General features: G+C 43.1%; 1 protein-coding gene across 4 annotated transcripts in view; it reads left to right on the top strand.

The window, feature by feature from the left end:
• LOC137439215 (huntingtin-interacting protein 1) overlaps window positions 1-17,221 on the top strand; it is a 425,088-nt gene that overhangs the window by 100,152 nt on the left and 307,715 nt on the right. For all 4 annotated transcript variants that reach the window (XM_078768130.1, XM_078768129.1, XM_078768132.1 and 1 more), the window contains exon 4: window positions 4,318-4,374. In XM_078768130.1, coding sequence (XP_078624256.1) covers window positions 4,318-4,374 — 57 coding nt within the window. The remainder of the gene's footprint in view (window positions 1-4,317; window positions 4,375-17,221) is intronic.

Raw genomic sequence — 17,221 nt, 5'->3', positions numbered from 1 at the left:
GTTCAACATAAAGTTTTTTTTATGAAAAATAATGCAGATGTATAACAATCCACCAATGCAAGTTCAGAAATGAATGCAGATCCTTTACTTTGCAATACAAACGCAATTCCCGCCATTTCCACTCACGATCGAGGCCTCCACAGTGACCGCGCCTCTTCTTCCTCCTACAACATCGTCTCACTTATTTCACTCAAAATGCACGAAATTCTGCCGCATGAAATTATGTGGAGGCCTCGTCAGGGGTATATAAGGTAGATAAGGAAGGCGTTGTAACAGAAGAATCAAAATAAAAGTGGAAGAACTAAGGAAATGGGAGCTATTCTGGACCCACAGCCAAACCCGACAAACCATTGCAATACATCCCGAACGTCTAGCGGCGCCACAAACTACACCATGGAATTGCAGCTGGCGCGGTTTTTTTAAACCATTGATATTAAAATAAAACGTCGCCTATAACCACCGGAATTTTATGCTGATTCCGAATCTGTGTCTAAAACTTTTCTCCGATGTGTAGTTCTTGAGTTATAAGCGGACATCCAGACAGACACACACACACACACACACACACACACACAGACACTCCTCTATATATAGAGACTAGAAACCTGTACTATCAAGTGCCTTTATTTTTATTTTATTTTTTACTGGAAACCTGTACTATCAAGTGCCTTTATTTATTTATTTGCTAGGAACCTGTACTACTATCAAGTGCCTTTATTTATTTACGAGAAACCTGTGCTATCAAGTGCCTGTATTTATTTACTAGGAACCTGCACTGTCAAGTGCCTTTATTTATTTACTAGAAACATGTACTATCAAGTGCCTTTATTTATTTACTAGGAACCTGTACTATCAAGTGCCTTTATATATTTACTAGAAACCGGTACTATCAAGTGCCTTTATTTATTTACTAGGAACCTGCACTATCAAGTGCCTTTATTTATTTACTAGAAACCTGTACTATCAAGTGCCTTTATATATTTACTAGAAACCCGTACTATCAAGTGCCTTTATTTTTATTTTATTTTTTACGAGAAACCTGTACTATCAAGTGCCTTTATTTTTATTTTTTACGAGAAACCTGTACTATCAAGTGCCTTTATTTTTTTTATTTTTTTGCTAGAAACATGTACTATCAAGTGCCTTTATTTTTATTTTTTACGAGAAACCTGTACTATCAAGTGCCTTTATTTTTTTTATTTTTTGCTAGAAACCGGTACTATCAAGTGCCTTTATATATTTACTAGAAACCGGTACTATCAAGTGCCTTTATTTATTTACTAGAAACCTGTACTATCAAGTGCCTTTATATATTTACTAGAAACCCGTACTATCAAGTGCCTTTATTTTTATTTTATTTTTTACGAGAAACCTGTACTATCAAGTGCCTTTATTTTTTTTATGTTTTGCGAGAAACCTGTACTATCAAGTGCCTTTATTTTTATTTTTTACGAGAAACCTGTACTATCAAGTGCCTTTATTTTTTTTATTTTTTGCTAGAAACCGGTACTATCAAGTGCCTTTATATATTTACTAGAAACCGGTACTATCAAGTGCCTTTATTTATTTACTAGAAACCTGTACTATCAAGTGCCTTTATATATTTACTAGAAACCCGTACTATCAAGTGCCTTTATTTTTATTTTATTTTTTACGAGAAACCTGTACTATCAAGTGCCTTTATTTTTTTTATGTTTTACGAGAAACCTGTACTATCAAGTGCCTTTATTTTTTTATTTTTTTTACGGCATAGCCCATTAGCAGAGCCATCTAGAACAGTGTTTGTCCGTCTGTATGTATGTATGTATGTATTTCCTCTCAAACGTATACTAATCAGAGCTGATAATCTGGTCACATGGCAGGGTGATGTGATTACGTCTGATGTCATTACGGCGGTGCTGCAGCTGACTCTCCACGCACCGCCATTTTGATTTATATGGTGTTCATGCCGAACATATCGTCGAACCTGTCATATATCACAATCTCCATGCGCTACCTTTACGTTTTTCATTCAGTGTGAAACACAAACAAACCGATTGTTAAAATGACCATCAAATGACACCTAGCTCGGCTTCACGCTGTTGAAACCAAAGCTTTCAGAATCATTGAAATCTCTTGCGATGAAGCTATCTCCGAGGGCCTTTCACTCACTCACCGCAGGCAGGTTTTTTTTTTTTTTTTAAATATATATACTGAATCGAGGCTCCTGAAAGAGCTAACATTTACTTCACAAACAAATCAACCAGACAAACAAAATATATAAAAAGAGGGAGCGGAAGACAAGATGGGGAGAGAAGGGGAAGCACACAAACACAACATTTGAGAGCAGGGAGGGAGAGGGCTTGGGGGGAGGAGGTGTGGGAAGGGGGGGTGGGGGGTGGGAGAAGTATAAAACACAAGGACACCAAGGACTTCCAGGACAGAAGTTGGTATTTCAAAAAAGGTTGGTGGTCTTTCTGTCTTCTACCGACTCCTCTCCGGCCTTGCTCCCCCAGCTCTCCTTGTGCTCTGTCCCCCAAATATTCCTACAGGTCGCACAAGATCTGCCAGCAACCCTCTTATGGTTAAACTGCCAAAATCTAGGCTCCCTGCTCACCTTCACTCTTTCATTCCCCTTTTCTTCCGCCTCTGGAACAAACTCCCCCACTCCCTTCTTTCCCACCCCTCCCTCCAGGTCTTTAAAACAGCTGTTCACCACCATCTCTTATCTTCCCCCATCCAAATCCTTGATCTTTTCTACCCCCGCTAATTCACCCAAGATACACGTTTTTGAAATTCCAACTTCTTTCGTGGAATTCCTTGCAGTGTCCATATGTGTTATGCCTCTCCCACCTTCCCCAAGCCCTCCCCCTCCCACAGTTCTCTCGATGTCCCTGCTCTCAAATGTTGTGTTTGTGTCCTTCCCCCTCTCTCCCCATCTTGTCTACCGCTCCTCTTATTTTGTGTTTTATGTGTCGGTTTGACTTTTTGTGTGATTAATGTTAGCTCTTTCACGAGCCTTGATCTTGTATACAAAAAAAATCAAAAAAAAAAATCGAAAGAATCGGTCGGCTCTTCCAACAATACGGTACGTATAGGCCTTGGGCGTTATGACTCACCGTCCGCTTCGGACAAATTAAACCCAGGTTTCTTAATGCAGTGGTATCGTTTCAGTAGTATCATTTTCGTAATAATAATAATATAGTAAATATAACCCTAGCAATTTATTCACAATGTCGTCAATGGAAAGTCAATGGGTGAAGCGGTGTAAAAGCGGAGGTAAGGAATTCACCTCGGTTTAAAATAATATAATTTTTGTAATAATAACGTAACGTTATTATTATAGTAAACCTAATTGTAACACTAATCCCTTTGTAGTGACTGCAACGTTACTGGAGGTAAAATATATATCATATATATTAAAGTAGCGGAAGTTTGTGTCCGGTCGTCATGCTACGTCATTATGTATATGCTGTCATGATGGCGTAAACACCCGCTCACTTCGAGAGCGCCAGGAAAGGTCAATCCTCTTTGGGAATGTTCCCAAACAACTCCCGTGTATATAGATTTGGTATATAGATTACAGTCACTCCATGGTCGGGTCTCAAGAACATTGGGTGTGTGTTCTTTTACTAAGTTTCTTGTGGAGAAATCGCCAAGTCGTTAAAGCATTCGAGCAAGCACTCCATTCAAAACCCTTAAGGAACAGCTGGCTTGGCAAGCGCTAGCTAGCTGCTTGGTAAATGAGCACACCTCCAACCCTTGTGAGGTATATAGATTACAGTAGATCTTCCCTCAGTTCTATAAGTAAAACTTCCCTCATGGATGTCGCGATTCCTCCAAATTTCTTTCTTTAATGTTATGAACAGCATTAGCGACTGTTTAAAAAGCTAATCATGTGTGTTTGTGGTTTATAATATTTTACAAGCCCGGCTACGCCGCTGTTAGACTTTTGGTCTTGTTTTTCTCGAAATCTGAACTATCAAGAGCCTTAATTTATTTCTTTATTGTACTAGAAACCTGTACTAGCAAGTGCCTTTATTTTATTATTTTTACTCGAAACCTGCACTATGAAGTGCCTTTATTTTATTATTTTTACTCGAAACCTGCACTATCAAGAGCCTTTATTTATTTTTCTTCCTCCCAAATGCAGATGGTGAAGCTCATGATAAAGCTTTGAATTCACCTTATCTTTTATCGCGTTCTTTTCATGAAAGTTTGGAAGCTCCTCCATAAACCTTCGTCATAGTGAATTGAAATTTAAACTTAGATTAACCCGAGTTTTCTTTCTTTTGTTTCAATCGTGCATCTGACATCCGGGTTTTGTTTTACCTTCAGGTCTTACAAGACTCCGTTCGGTACAAGAAAGAGCTCAATGATGTGGGACGTATGTGGGTAAGTACACAGCTTCTCAATATATCTGTATTTAAATGTCACAAAGTACTGTCAACGTTCGGGAAATGACATTGATTGTGTGTTTTTCATCATGAGTCCGAGAGTTGTTCACAACCTTCGGTGTGTGTGTGTGTGTGTGTGTGTGTGTGTGTGTGTGTGTGTGTGTGTGTGTGTGTGTGTGTGTGTGTGTGTGTGTGTGTGTGTGTGTGTGTGTGTGTGTGTGTGTGTGTGTGTTCTCTCTGGTTCAAAAGATGTGCAAAGCCACTCAAGTTGTTTTGCAGTAATGTATTGAGACGTAGCATAAATGCAAGCAAATTCAAAGAGACACGACCATTCAACCACTGAACAGGTTTCTTGCTCAGCAAATAACAAGTGACATTGTGTAATATATCATGCAACTTCAAAGCTACAAACATCAGACGCATCTATTACAAGGAACAGGAGAGCCATTTGTTCATACTTTGCTTTAACAAGTTAAATATACTGAGCGTACAGCGTGTTAAATGATGTACGAGCTTAATACGAGTTGCAGCTCTCAGACACAAGATGGGTGCTGTAGTCTTATTACACTTGTTAACTCAACTGGACTACCATCCAGTTGAGTTCATCACATACTGAACCCTCTGTCGTCGTCTGTCGTCTGTCGTCTGTAAAGTTGTCCAGTCAGTTCAGTTGAGTTCTGCTTCCCTGGAAGCTCTAGTTAAACACACAGTTTTCAACATATGTGATCGTTTTTTCATCTTGCTATTGGAATGTTTATTTACCTGCTCTGTGTGTTTGTCTGTCCATCTGTGAGCAGGATCTCTCAAAAAGTTATGGACAGATTCAGACAAAAATTGGTGGACAGATTGGGTGTGTGACGAGAACGAATTGATTAGATTTTGGTGAAGATCCAAATGCGGATCTGAGAATTTTTAAAGTGATTCTTCACCATTGAGTGATAGAGATAAAAACAATATATAGCACGCTATTTCAAGTTATGGACGGATTATGACAAAATTTAGTGGATGACTTAGTTAGGTGACGATAACAAGCCAATTCGATTTTGGTTCAGGTCCAGATGCAGATCCGGCCAATCGGTGGGATACAAAAACGTAAACTGTTCAGCCTGGCAGAGGTATGTGCTCTACCGAGTGCCATTCTTGATTGGTATGGGATCGATGGTGAAAGGTTCTACAACGAGTGCTGAACTGCATTAAGTTCTTGGCTTCGTAGAATTTGGATTGCGTGGCCATAAGGAGAACCTTGCAGCTGATGGGGAGAAGATCTTTCGGAACTTATCTCTTCTCAAACTCTTAGCTGAGTTCGACCCTGTGCTGCAAAAGCACCTCACATATGCCCAACAGAATCATAAATGAGTTTCCTACTTATCCCCTCAAACACAGAATGAGTTTATCAAACTTCTTGCCTCTGGGGTTAGGGATTCACCTTTGCGTGCCATCAAAAGGAATAAGTACTCCAGAATCTTGCTTGACTCAACTTCTGATGCAGGACACTAGGAACAAATGTCTGAGGTTATCAGGCTTGTTGATGTAGATTTCATCAACAAGAATGTGTCCATTAAAGAAAGCCATTTAAGAAATGCAGCCACCATCGATAAGCTGATCATCAATAAGCTCAACTCTGACAAACTGCCATTTGATTATCAGCGGTCTCAGTGCTATGGCAATGCAGCTGTAATGTCTGGCTGTATATCCGGTGGTACTGAAGAGGATCTTGGACATAAATCCCCGGGCACCGTTCGTCAACTGTGACAATCACAGTTTGAACCTGGTTGGAGCTCACTCCACCAGTTGTGAAGCATTTGTAGTGACATTCTTTGCAAATATTGAGTTGATAAGTTTTTTTTCACGTTTACTTTCCGATGGGGAAAAATGGAAGAAGCGATACCCATCACAGTTAAGCGGGAGTCTGAAACCCGCTGGAATCCTCGAGTAGAGGCTGTTAAAGCCATTCATGATGGCCTCTGACATGGTAAAGCTGTTGGAGTGTCTGAGGATAAGAATGAAACGTCAGAAACTGGGGGGAGGAAGGGATGCAGAAAAGTTGCTGCTCAGTGTCCTCACTATCAACTTTATTAAACTTTTCCTTTCTGGCATGACATCCTGGTGCAAATAAATCATGTACAAAAAATGACAACAAGATTCTAAAATGAACTTCCAAGAGGCATCTAACGACACTGAAGTCCTTCGAGTTAACACCTCCAAAATTTGAGATGATTTGTGCCAAAAGTACATGAACCAAAGCAAATAATGATGCGAGGTTATGGGGGAGTGCAGGTACAGAGAATAATAATAAGGAGAAGAATGGCTGGATAACTGGCACTAGATGGAGGTCTCTCAGCAATGGATGAGATCGTGAGAGTCATGAGAAGTGTTCTGGACCGGCTCCAGCAGGAAATGATTCAGCAATTCACTCGACTGCAAGAACTCCATGAAAGGTTTGGCTTTCTACTTGACATCAGAAATATACGAGAGAACAAGAACTCAGCTGCTCTCCCTCCCAGACAAAGCTGCACAACTCTAGGTAATTTCTAACACACCGAATTGGATGGTATGGAGCCGAACTCCACACACACATCTGCGACTGTAGGTTTGTTCTAGAAACCCGTTGTGACAGTCCACCAAAGTCTCATTTGGAGCTGCTTTCATTCATCGTGTCCTACGGTGAGGACGTGTTCCCAAATTTGCATGTAGCTTTACAAATCCTTATTACCACCCCTGTGTCAATTGCAAGCTGCGAACGTTCATTCAGTAAATGAAAGCTGATCCTCACATACCTGAGGACGTCAATGGGACAAGATCACCAGTGATCTGTCCCTCAGTGGAGAAAGGGATATGCGAGAAAAGCTCAACTTTGACCACGTCATTGATTACTTTGCAGCAGTTAAAGCCAGAAAAGTTGCTCTGCATTAGGTGTTTGTGTGTACATATGTATAATAAAAAAGTTTTTATGGAAATTGCCCCAAATAAGACATATGGCCACTCGAGATGAGAGGCTGCAGGAAGATTTTGCAAAGATCAAACAAAACATAATAAAATAAAGAAAAACAAGTAGAACACATCCAAAACACACAGATATAGACATAGACATTGACATAGAACTATAAAAAGTCTGGCAAAATGGGATGAAACGTCAAAGATGTAGGACGGAGGAATTTACATTCCTCTTAAAGCTGTGTAGATCATAGGATAATGGGAAGCACGTTACAGGTAGTGAATTTCAAAGCGATGCAGCACGAGGGATAAAACTATTTAGCCTTTTGTTCTGCACTTTGGATCAGCTGTAGTGTATGGGTGAGCAGAGATGCCAAGCTGAGTCATGCATCCAAATACTCGTACAGGAGGAGCCAAGTTAGAATGGCCAGCGGAACATTGCCATAAAATATCTGTAACAAAGAAGAAGACAATGCACAAAGAATACTGGCTAGTGCCATTCACCTAGTCCCGAAACGAGGAAAAACCTCTTCACAGGATCACTGTGAAAGTGGGAGTGACTGGGCCAGGCATGGAAAAAAAACCCCATTCCTACTCCCAAAGAGATGTAACTCATCTCAGTCTGGCTCCGACGTATTGACCTACCTGGCCAGGTAATACCTGCCAAGAGAAAAGCTCCCACCATTGTAGCTCTCCGGGTCACAGGAGCATGCACGCTTCCCCACTACGATCAAACTGACGGTCACAATCGGGGAAACTGCGGACATGGATATGCCAGTACATGCCAGTAGACCTGGCAGACATGGAGAAGATAAATTCGGCATACATTCAGTAATATGTTTGCAAAGTAATATCTTCCTGGATTATCCACTCCAGCCCTGAATTGAGTAAATATTTGAACTGACATTTGGTGTTCCTTTCGTCTTTGTTTTGGCATACTGCATTAAGTGGAGTGGTCAATGGTCATTTAATTGAAAATTTAATATAAAGATTCTAGTTTCCCTCTGTCTATGGCGAGTGGGGTTGGGGAGTGGAGGGGTGGGGGTGAAAAATTGTTTTGCTCCTGGGCGCCAGACACCCTCAGTACACCACCGTCTTTCCGCCTCCCTGGAAAATATATATATTTCATGCACATTAACATAAAACACACACACACACACACACACACACACTGCACATAAATTATACGTCAGTGTCATGTCATAGGGTTAGGGTGCTTCCTTAGTCAAATTTCCTAATTGTCGAGGAGCAGGGCAGAGACAATGTGTCAGCGTGGCAGGCTGCACTTGTTGCTAACAGGTTGTGCAGCAATTGCTGGGGTGAGACTCAATCTGTGCCTTGCTTCCCAGTCAAGTTAGGTGGTCATCGACCACTTTTTTTAGATATCCTGCTCACAGACATACCAAACAAACGGGCAGATAGGGGTCGTAGTTGACCTTTTACTCACAGGTTTTGATCAACAAAAACAAATAAATATTACATGAGAAGCATCACATATATCTGTGACCTTCTCCAGCACTGCAATAATTTTACCTGACACCACTGCTTCGTGAACATTTGGAATGAGAGGTAAATTTGCTTATTCTTAGAAACACGAGTTAGTTCTTCACAGGGTGCCATTGTGTATTCTGACACTTGTGAGTCCTCGGTCATGACATTGTCATCAATCACACTGCCATTGAAAATTGTTTTGATGCCCAATACTTGGGCCTTGTTCATGGAGAATGAACTTACACCTGCTTGTGGTCTCTCCTTGTTTTGTGAAGATGACAGGAACAGTGATAAATTGTTGAAGGATCACTATCGTTATCACTTCCTTTTTCAGCAGCTTGACTATCTATGCTATAGGAAAGCCTTGCGCGTGTGTGTGTGTGTGTGTGTGTGTTATTATAATATTAAATAAATAAATAAAATTCCTAAGCAGGTGTCGGCTGGTGTTTTAGCCACCTACCAAAAAAAAAACTGGAAAAAAGACAAATTGACGCCGGGAATCGCCAGGTACTCTTGCTCGTCTCGCATAAATCAAGCGACTTTTCAATGTGTCTGTCAAAATCAAGTCAATTTTCTTGTGAACCGCAGATCAGGTGCAGTTGTTCCACATCTTTTCAAACATGTCCTCAAACTGATGAAATTCCGTTGCTCACATGCATATAATCTCTGATACATGATGGGTCAAAGCCCTAAAAGTGCTCCGCTTCTCCCTTAATTCAAAAGTCTGTGCACTTTTCATGACCATATTCCTTTCGCTCATGGCATTAGGATTACTTATCTCTGGTGGAAGTCTTGGAATGTGGGTTTATTCCGAACCGGAGGCCAGTTTGTACGGTGACCCCTTGTTTTAAATATACCCCTGTCTGAAAATTAGGGTTATGGGAACATGTGTTGCCGAAACCCGAATAATTTCAATTCCACAGGTGTATATTATAATGTTTTTGGTGGGAAATTGCAGGACTGGAACAGGAAACAAAACAAACATGTGATTTGACATGAAATAAGGTCACAAAAGGTCACAAGGTCACAGACAAAATCAATTAATAGTGGAAGATTATACAGTGCTTTCTTTTAATTATTTACACCTAACTCACGGGTTCTCTGCCTGGAGTACCCCATCGCAGTAAATCGGAGCTTGAGCCGGAGTACGTGCACCGGAGTAAGGCTGAAGGACGTGCTCTTCTGCTAGCCTTCAGTGCCCACTTAAGGCCAGTATTGTGGTGGGAACCAGAGGTAGAACTGGGTTTGGAACCTCTGTTTGCCCAAGAACGGCTAAATATCAATTTCGGAATTATAGTGACATCCACGTTTGTCCCATTATAGAAAGATTCCAAATTTAGTTTGGAATAACAGGATATTTCTCATGTCAAAGCTCTCAGAATAGATTTTTCCCAAGTGGGAAAAATTGATTAAAAAAAAAATTAGCAAATTGATTTTCAAGTGGTGGATTTTTGTCAATGGATATCTCTCATCTGAAGTTGATAACTCTCTGCAGACCTGGACAAAATCAGACAGGTCAAACAAGTGGAACATGTCTTTCAATCCTGACAAATCTCACACTCTCACTAGGTCTCTCTGAAAAGACCGACTGGACAACCCTACCATCCACTTTCTGAACAATCCTCTCCAAGAAGTTCTGTCACTCAAGCTTTTGGGTCTCACAATTTGCCATGATCTTTCCTGGGAAAACCACATTTCAAATCTGGCCTCCAAGGCCAGTCGCCGACTGGGCATCCTCCGTCGTGCGAAGTCCTTCCTTGGCACACCTGAGCTCCTCACCACATACAAGGCTTTCATCCGCAGCTCAATGGAATACTGTTCTCCCCTCTGGGCCGGTGCTCCTGCCTCACACCTAGCTCGTCTTCACGCTGTTGAAACCAAAGCGTTCAGAATCATTGGAATCTCCCGCGATGAAGCTAACTCCAAGGGCCTTTCACTCACTCACCGCAGGCAGGTTGGTGGTCTTTCTGTCTTCTACCGACTCCTCTCCGGCCTTGCTCCCCCAGCTCTCTCTGGGCTCTGTCCCCCAAATATTCCTACAGGTCGCACAAGATCTGCCAGCAACCGTCTTATGGTTAAACTGCCAAAATCAACACTCTCTGCTCACCTTCACTCTTTCATTCCTCTTTTCTCCCGCCTCTGGAACAAACTCCATCACTCTCTTCAATCCCACTCCTCCCTCCAGGTCTTTAAAACAGCTGTTCACCACCAACTCTTGTCTTCCCCCATCCAAAACCTTGATCTTTTCTACCCCTGTTAATTCACCCCAGATCCACTTTTTTGAAATACCGATCTCTTTCCTGGAAGTCCTAGCAGTGTCAATGTGTTTTATACCTCTCCCACCGCCCCCACCCCCCATTCACATGCCTCCTCCCCCAAGCCCTCCCCCTCCCACAGATCTCCCGATGTCCCTGCTCTCAAATATTGTGCTTGTGTACTTCCCTCTCTCTCCCCATCTTGTCTCCCGCTCCCTTTATCATATGTTTTTATGTGTCAATTTGTTTTTTTTTGTGATTAATGTTAGCTCTTACACGAGCCTCGATGTTGTGTACAAAAAAAAGTAAAACATCTTTCATAATCTCTGTTATGTGGATCGAGGTGAATGATCACACACTCTCTAAATCACACATGAATGAAACACTTATGAACAATTGTAACTAACGTTGATCATTCATCATTAGTAACTAATTTAAATAGAATTCTGCTTGCATTTGCATTGCTTCTGGTACCAATGAAGGTATCAGGTTGGTATACAAACGGGTACTTGCTCTGTCCAATTATAACCGTAGCAGGGATGTTTCACCCATATTGCTAACAGTCGATCTGCCATCGTGCATTTTCAAATTCCATTAACTGACTGTCTTAGAAACATTTTCTTTCCACTTTTCGTCCCCCAAAACAAATCATTTGACAACAAAATTGACTTCCTAAGTACACTGGCTCATTTTGCTCCTGCTGAATGTGCCATTTTGGAAAATGGCGGCTGTTTAAATCGGATCACCGCTTGGTGATGTCTCCCCTATTTGTTTTGATGTAATACACGCATACAATCTCTCTGAAGTGCACTTTGCCATCATACATAAAATTTCTACAGAAGTCTATGACAGAGACGGGACGAAAAGGCCAATTTATTTTTAAGGAGTGGATCCATGATTTTAGGTTCGGAGGGGATCAAAACAACATTTATTTAAATTATTGTCTCATCATAAATATCCCATTGAATGAAAATCAGACATTGCATTGCATATAACTAAATAAATGACACATTCAGAACCAACTTTGGAGGCCATTTTTCCCCTCAGAGCAGAGGTTGGCCTTTTTCGGGCACCGTGGTCCCCTTTTTGAAGCAGTTTTACAGCCGGATGCCCTTCCTGCCGCCAACCCTGTTGGTCGCCTCTTGCGACACACAGGGAATTACCAGTGAACTGGTACTCAATTTGCCGACCTCGGAAGGATGACAGGTTGAGTCAACCCCCCTGGCGTTAATTCAGCGATCGACCGGGATTCGATCCCAGGATCCTAGGATCCCAAGCCGGCACCCAAACCGCTAAGCCAACACCAGGCTTAAATAAATAACAGAATGATCAAAACAAATCAATGTTTCTGACGTATTGAACAAGGTTTGACATGGAAGTGACCTTCGATCAGGATTACGGTTTTGCCATCAGCGGAACATTTGCCTTCATCGTCTCAAATTATGTGAACAACTGACAACAAAACTTTCTTCTCCCATCACATTTGATGCCAATTGTACAATCTGGAGAATTTCCCAAGGTCATAAAGGATGTTCTTGAGTCTCGAACACAGAGTGAGCGCTGAATTCAAACAGAATGACAGGGTCTCTGGATTATGTGGTATTTGCAATGCCATTCCCCTTCTTGGTTCATGGATGTTTCGTCCAAAAGAAGCATCTCCGATGAAATATCGATGTTTCCGGGAATCAGTTAATCATGAAATATCCACCATGGGAACGATTTCTGAATGGTACAAATCAGTTCCATCTTGATCGCTGCAGTCAACATCAGCTGTGGTCTGAGGAATATCGGGTGATCCCACATTCCGAGACAACATCCTCGGTTATATACGCCTCAATTACATATGTAAAAATATGTAAATATAATAAACATAATAATATATAACATAATAACATATAATAATATATAACATAAATAAACATAACATAATAAACATAATAAACATACTATTGTTACGGACGCGGTTAAAGATGTTATTTACCGAGCGGTGGTATTGCCGCGACCTAACAGTTTCCCCGATTCTTCCCCGATTCACCCAGACGTTGGCCAAATCGCGCTATGCCAAATCAATGGTAGAAAGGACACGACGACTGGGAAAGAGGAAACGACGCAAGGGGTACAGTTCTCAAGACATCCGGAGGAGGGTATAATTACAGTGGTGGAGAAAAGGGGTAGATTACAAGGCAGTGAGGTAAAGACACAGAAGAGATGGGCACTTAATTACCGTCTTATCTTATCCCAGACAGACCACAGACAAACGGAACAAAGCAGACTTACACAGGGATTGATGGCAGGAAGGGACAGGTAGTTCGATGGCACAAGGTGCACCTTGGCTCGGGGACAGGATAAAGCACGGTCCAGAAGATGCGGGGAGGTGTCACAGTGCTCGAAGGGGACGTCTTTCTTTCTCCAAGCTCCGCGTGCATCTGACGTCACCTCCCTCTCCCTGCGCATGCTCAGCGGGGAGTGACACGCCCTCGGCTGGTTGGTTCCGCCCCACTGGGCCAGTCCGCCGCTTCCATTGGGTGCGGGGGTTACCGGGCTCCGCCCTTGACGAGGAGCTGACAGGGAGCCCCTATTTGGTAACCCCGTCGAGCACATGTTCGATGGCGGCTCGTTGGGAAGGCCTGGTGCCTTCCCAACACCCCTACCAACCAAGCCGGAGTGAAGACGCGCACTCCCTGCGCTCGTTGTTGTGGTTGTTGTTGTTGTGGTTGTTGTTGTTGTTGTTGAACTGTGAGGAAGAGCTGCGGGGAGGTATTGGGAGGTCCTAAACTTCCTAACGGTGCCATACAATCACATTCTGGTGCAACGAAGGGTCAGAATTAATGGAAACGAGTCCTTAACTGACATAGACTAAGAATAACTAGCAAGATGTCCTATAGTTGTCTTACATGAGATGCGGTGAACCTGGGCACGACATTTAATGGGGGAAATAGGGGGAGGTCGGGTCTACAGAGTGTTGTTTACAGAAAATGGGACTAGGGAATGGGGGATTGGGGATAGTTGGGAAGTATTGAGGAAATAGGGGAATATTTACAAGCGGATATGGATGGATGCAAATCCCATATCCGCAACAATATGTAAACATATATAAAATTACATAATAAGGTTATACACACCTCATCACCACCAACTCTTGTCTTCCCCCAACCAAAATCTTGATCTTTTCTACCCCCGCTAATTCACCCCAAATCCACTTTTTTGAAATTCCAACTTCTTTCCTGGAAGTCCTTGCAGTGTCCATGTGTTTTATACCTCTCCCCCCCCCAAGCCCTCTCCCTCCCACAGATCTCTTGATGTCCCTGCTCTCAAAAGTTGTGTTTGTGTGCTTCCCCTTCTCTCCCCATCTTGTCTACTGCTCCCCTTATTATATTGTTGTGGTTTTGTAAATAAAGGCAACCCCCCTTTAGTTAGTTGCACCACAACATGTAGCCTCGCTTAGTTAGTTATTTCTTATTAAATGTGAAGTATAGTCTCCTTCCCAGTGTTAGTATGCGTTGAGGCAGGTAAAGTAAGGGTAGGCCTCATTGGAGCCTGGAATGCCATGTGGTGGGCCTAGGGCAAGTCGAGCAGGCCCGAGGGAGGAGCTAAAGGGGAGTGGCCAGCAGCAAGTGGCCAATGAGAACTAAGGGGAGTGACTGATGAGGGGCTATCACGACACGTGACTCCCTGCGGCCAGTGGAGGCCTTTGGAACATTCTGGTGGGACTCCGGGGGATATAAGACCCGGCCCCGGACCCCCGAACGCGTGCGCTCTGTCAGGACGATCGCTCTCTGCTTCCGCTCTCTCTAGCCCAGGACTCTGAACGTACTCTCTGCCCCCGCTCTCTCTTGGCGGCACGAGTTACGCGACATGCGACACGCAAACCGCTCAGCGTTAAAGACCAGCGTGACTCATGTGAGGTCCTGCCCCCTTCCTCGTGGCGGCGTGTGTATCGAAGGTACTCGGGTTGTGACTGGAAACCCTTCCATGGCCAGCTGCGGGTTTGGCGGCTGGAATTGCTCAGCAATCCTCTCCCCACGAGTGTAGAGTGAGTAGCGGCCTCGTGGACTCGAAGCTCGTGGGGGAGCAGGTCTTAATCCCCCCTCAGTACGTCGACGACCTTGAGATCCGCAACAATATGTTTACGTGTCGGTTTGACTTTTTGTGTGATTAATGTTAGCTCTTTCACGAGCCTCGATCTTGTCAACAAAAAAAACAAAAAAGAAAACATATGGGGGAAAATCGATCGCTTTTTATGGGAAGAGCGGACTTTAGGAGGATGCAGATGCTGGGTGAGCCCCCCTGGATCCGCCCCTGATTTTCTCTTCTTTGTTTTGGTTTGCCAATTGGATGCGAGGAAATATCTGGCTGTACTCGATTAAGGCCTGTTCAATGCTCTTGCATCACAGTCACGGCAAAAAAATCTCTCAAGTTGCTCTTGCTCGAGGAAGTGTTCGATCTTATCATGATGCACAATGCTTCATCCACATATCTGTTGTGATATCTCTGCAGCCAATCAGCAACGGTCTCGACGTGATGTAACCTTGAGCTTTCTGGCCTGAGCTATTTCAAACTGACCCTTGTTAGTGCTGACGTACTTGCTCGGCACAGGAAGCACGTGTCACGAGAACCAGCAACAAAGGAACAGCTATAGCCTGGTTTGGAACGGCTTTATAATTCAACCCTTCTCGTCTGACTGCCCTTCATCAACATAACACTGAATTTCATCATGTAGCCCCATTTTCCCCCAGTCTCACTTCTGACCCCAGGCCCTCCCTATTGTGCTTTGCTCACTGAGTGCTGTTTGTTTCCATCTGTCTGTATACTGATAATATATATTTTCGGTTTGACAATCGCTGGCTCATTTTTGAAACCGCATTGCCTGGACATGCCAGGAAATGATTGCAAATAATGAGGATTGTTCATAATGATTGGATTGTTACTGTATATTTTTGTTACAATCTGAACAAAGAGGCTTCCTATTTTCGACATGTATTGTATGAACAGCAAATTTGAAATGTAAGATTGGTGTTTGCTGTGCAGATCACTGAGGGTTCAGCTTTGAGCCAGGCAATCAGTTCTTTCCCACAGGGTTCAATAGACTTCCTTTCACCATGAGTGTCTCCATTTCCACATGAATCACCACAAACCACGTGGTTAAAGGGTCACCCAAGTTTGGACAAAACATGTTCTCTTCATTTACTTTTGGAAGAGTTTGGCTGTGAAAGCTAAACATTTTATTTTATTTCAAAATGTTTTTTTTTTTTTTTTTTTCATTCGTTATTTATTATTTTGACGTTTTTTCCTACGACAGCGAGCAACATTAATTTCACAGTGGAGTTGCGGGTCAACAATTAGGCATCAACAAACAGGAAAAGAGGATATATACATATATATATTGTTACGGATCTCGACGTCGGCCTTCTTCCCCTTAAGAAGGGGGGATTAGTCCCCTTGTTCGTGACTGACCGACGTGAGTCCTGACGCTGCACAGCTCCCTCCGAAGAGGCAGGGGCGCAACCCCGTTCGCGACCGCGGACAGATGTTAATTGCCGAGCGGTTTAGCAACCGCGGCACGAACTATTAACAAGTAACTAGACCCGATTCTTGTACGTTGGCCAAATCGTGCCACAGGTTTTCAATGGGGAAATCACTAAAGCGACCAAACGAGCATGAAGAAGAAGAAGACAAAGTAGGGAATAACAGGATTTATTACTAATTATATACAAATCATCAAAAGAACCAAGGAGAAAGAAGGATAAGAAAATAACTGGACAGAAAGAAGCAAGGAGACACAGTGCAAATATTAACTTAACAGACTTGCTTAATAACAAGACAACATGAAGGACGGACAAACGGGCAGACTCACACGATGGATGAAGGCAGGAACGAATGGCAGGAACGAATGGCAGGAACGAATGGCAGGAGGTGGATGGCTGGACGGATGAGGTGGGATCTCCGGGCGGGAAGGATGCGGGTCCGGTCGGTGTGTGCGCGACGTGAGCAGCCGCCGTTAAAGCTCAATGCTGCGGCGTTCAAACTGCTGTGCTCCAAGCTTCGATCGTTCAAGCTGCTGTGCTCCAAGCTCCGATCGTTCAAGCTGCTGTATCCGACGCATCCCTCTCACCACCTCTCGTCGGGGCGTTGCGGGACGGGTTATATAGGCCACACCCTCGAGCC

Source organism: Myxine glutinosa, chromosome 14, assembly GCF_964187855.1.
Source record: "Myxine glutinosa chromosome 14, kmMyxGlut1.1, whole genome shotgun sequence".
NCBI classification, from domain to species: domain Eukaryota; kingdom Metazoa; phylum Chordata; class Myxini; order Myxiniformes; family Myxinidae; genus Myxine; species Myxine glutinosa.
Note: the sequence above shows the minus strand (reverse complement) of the source record. Positions and strands in the feature narration are given on the sequence as shown.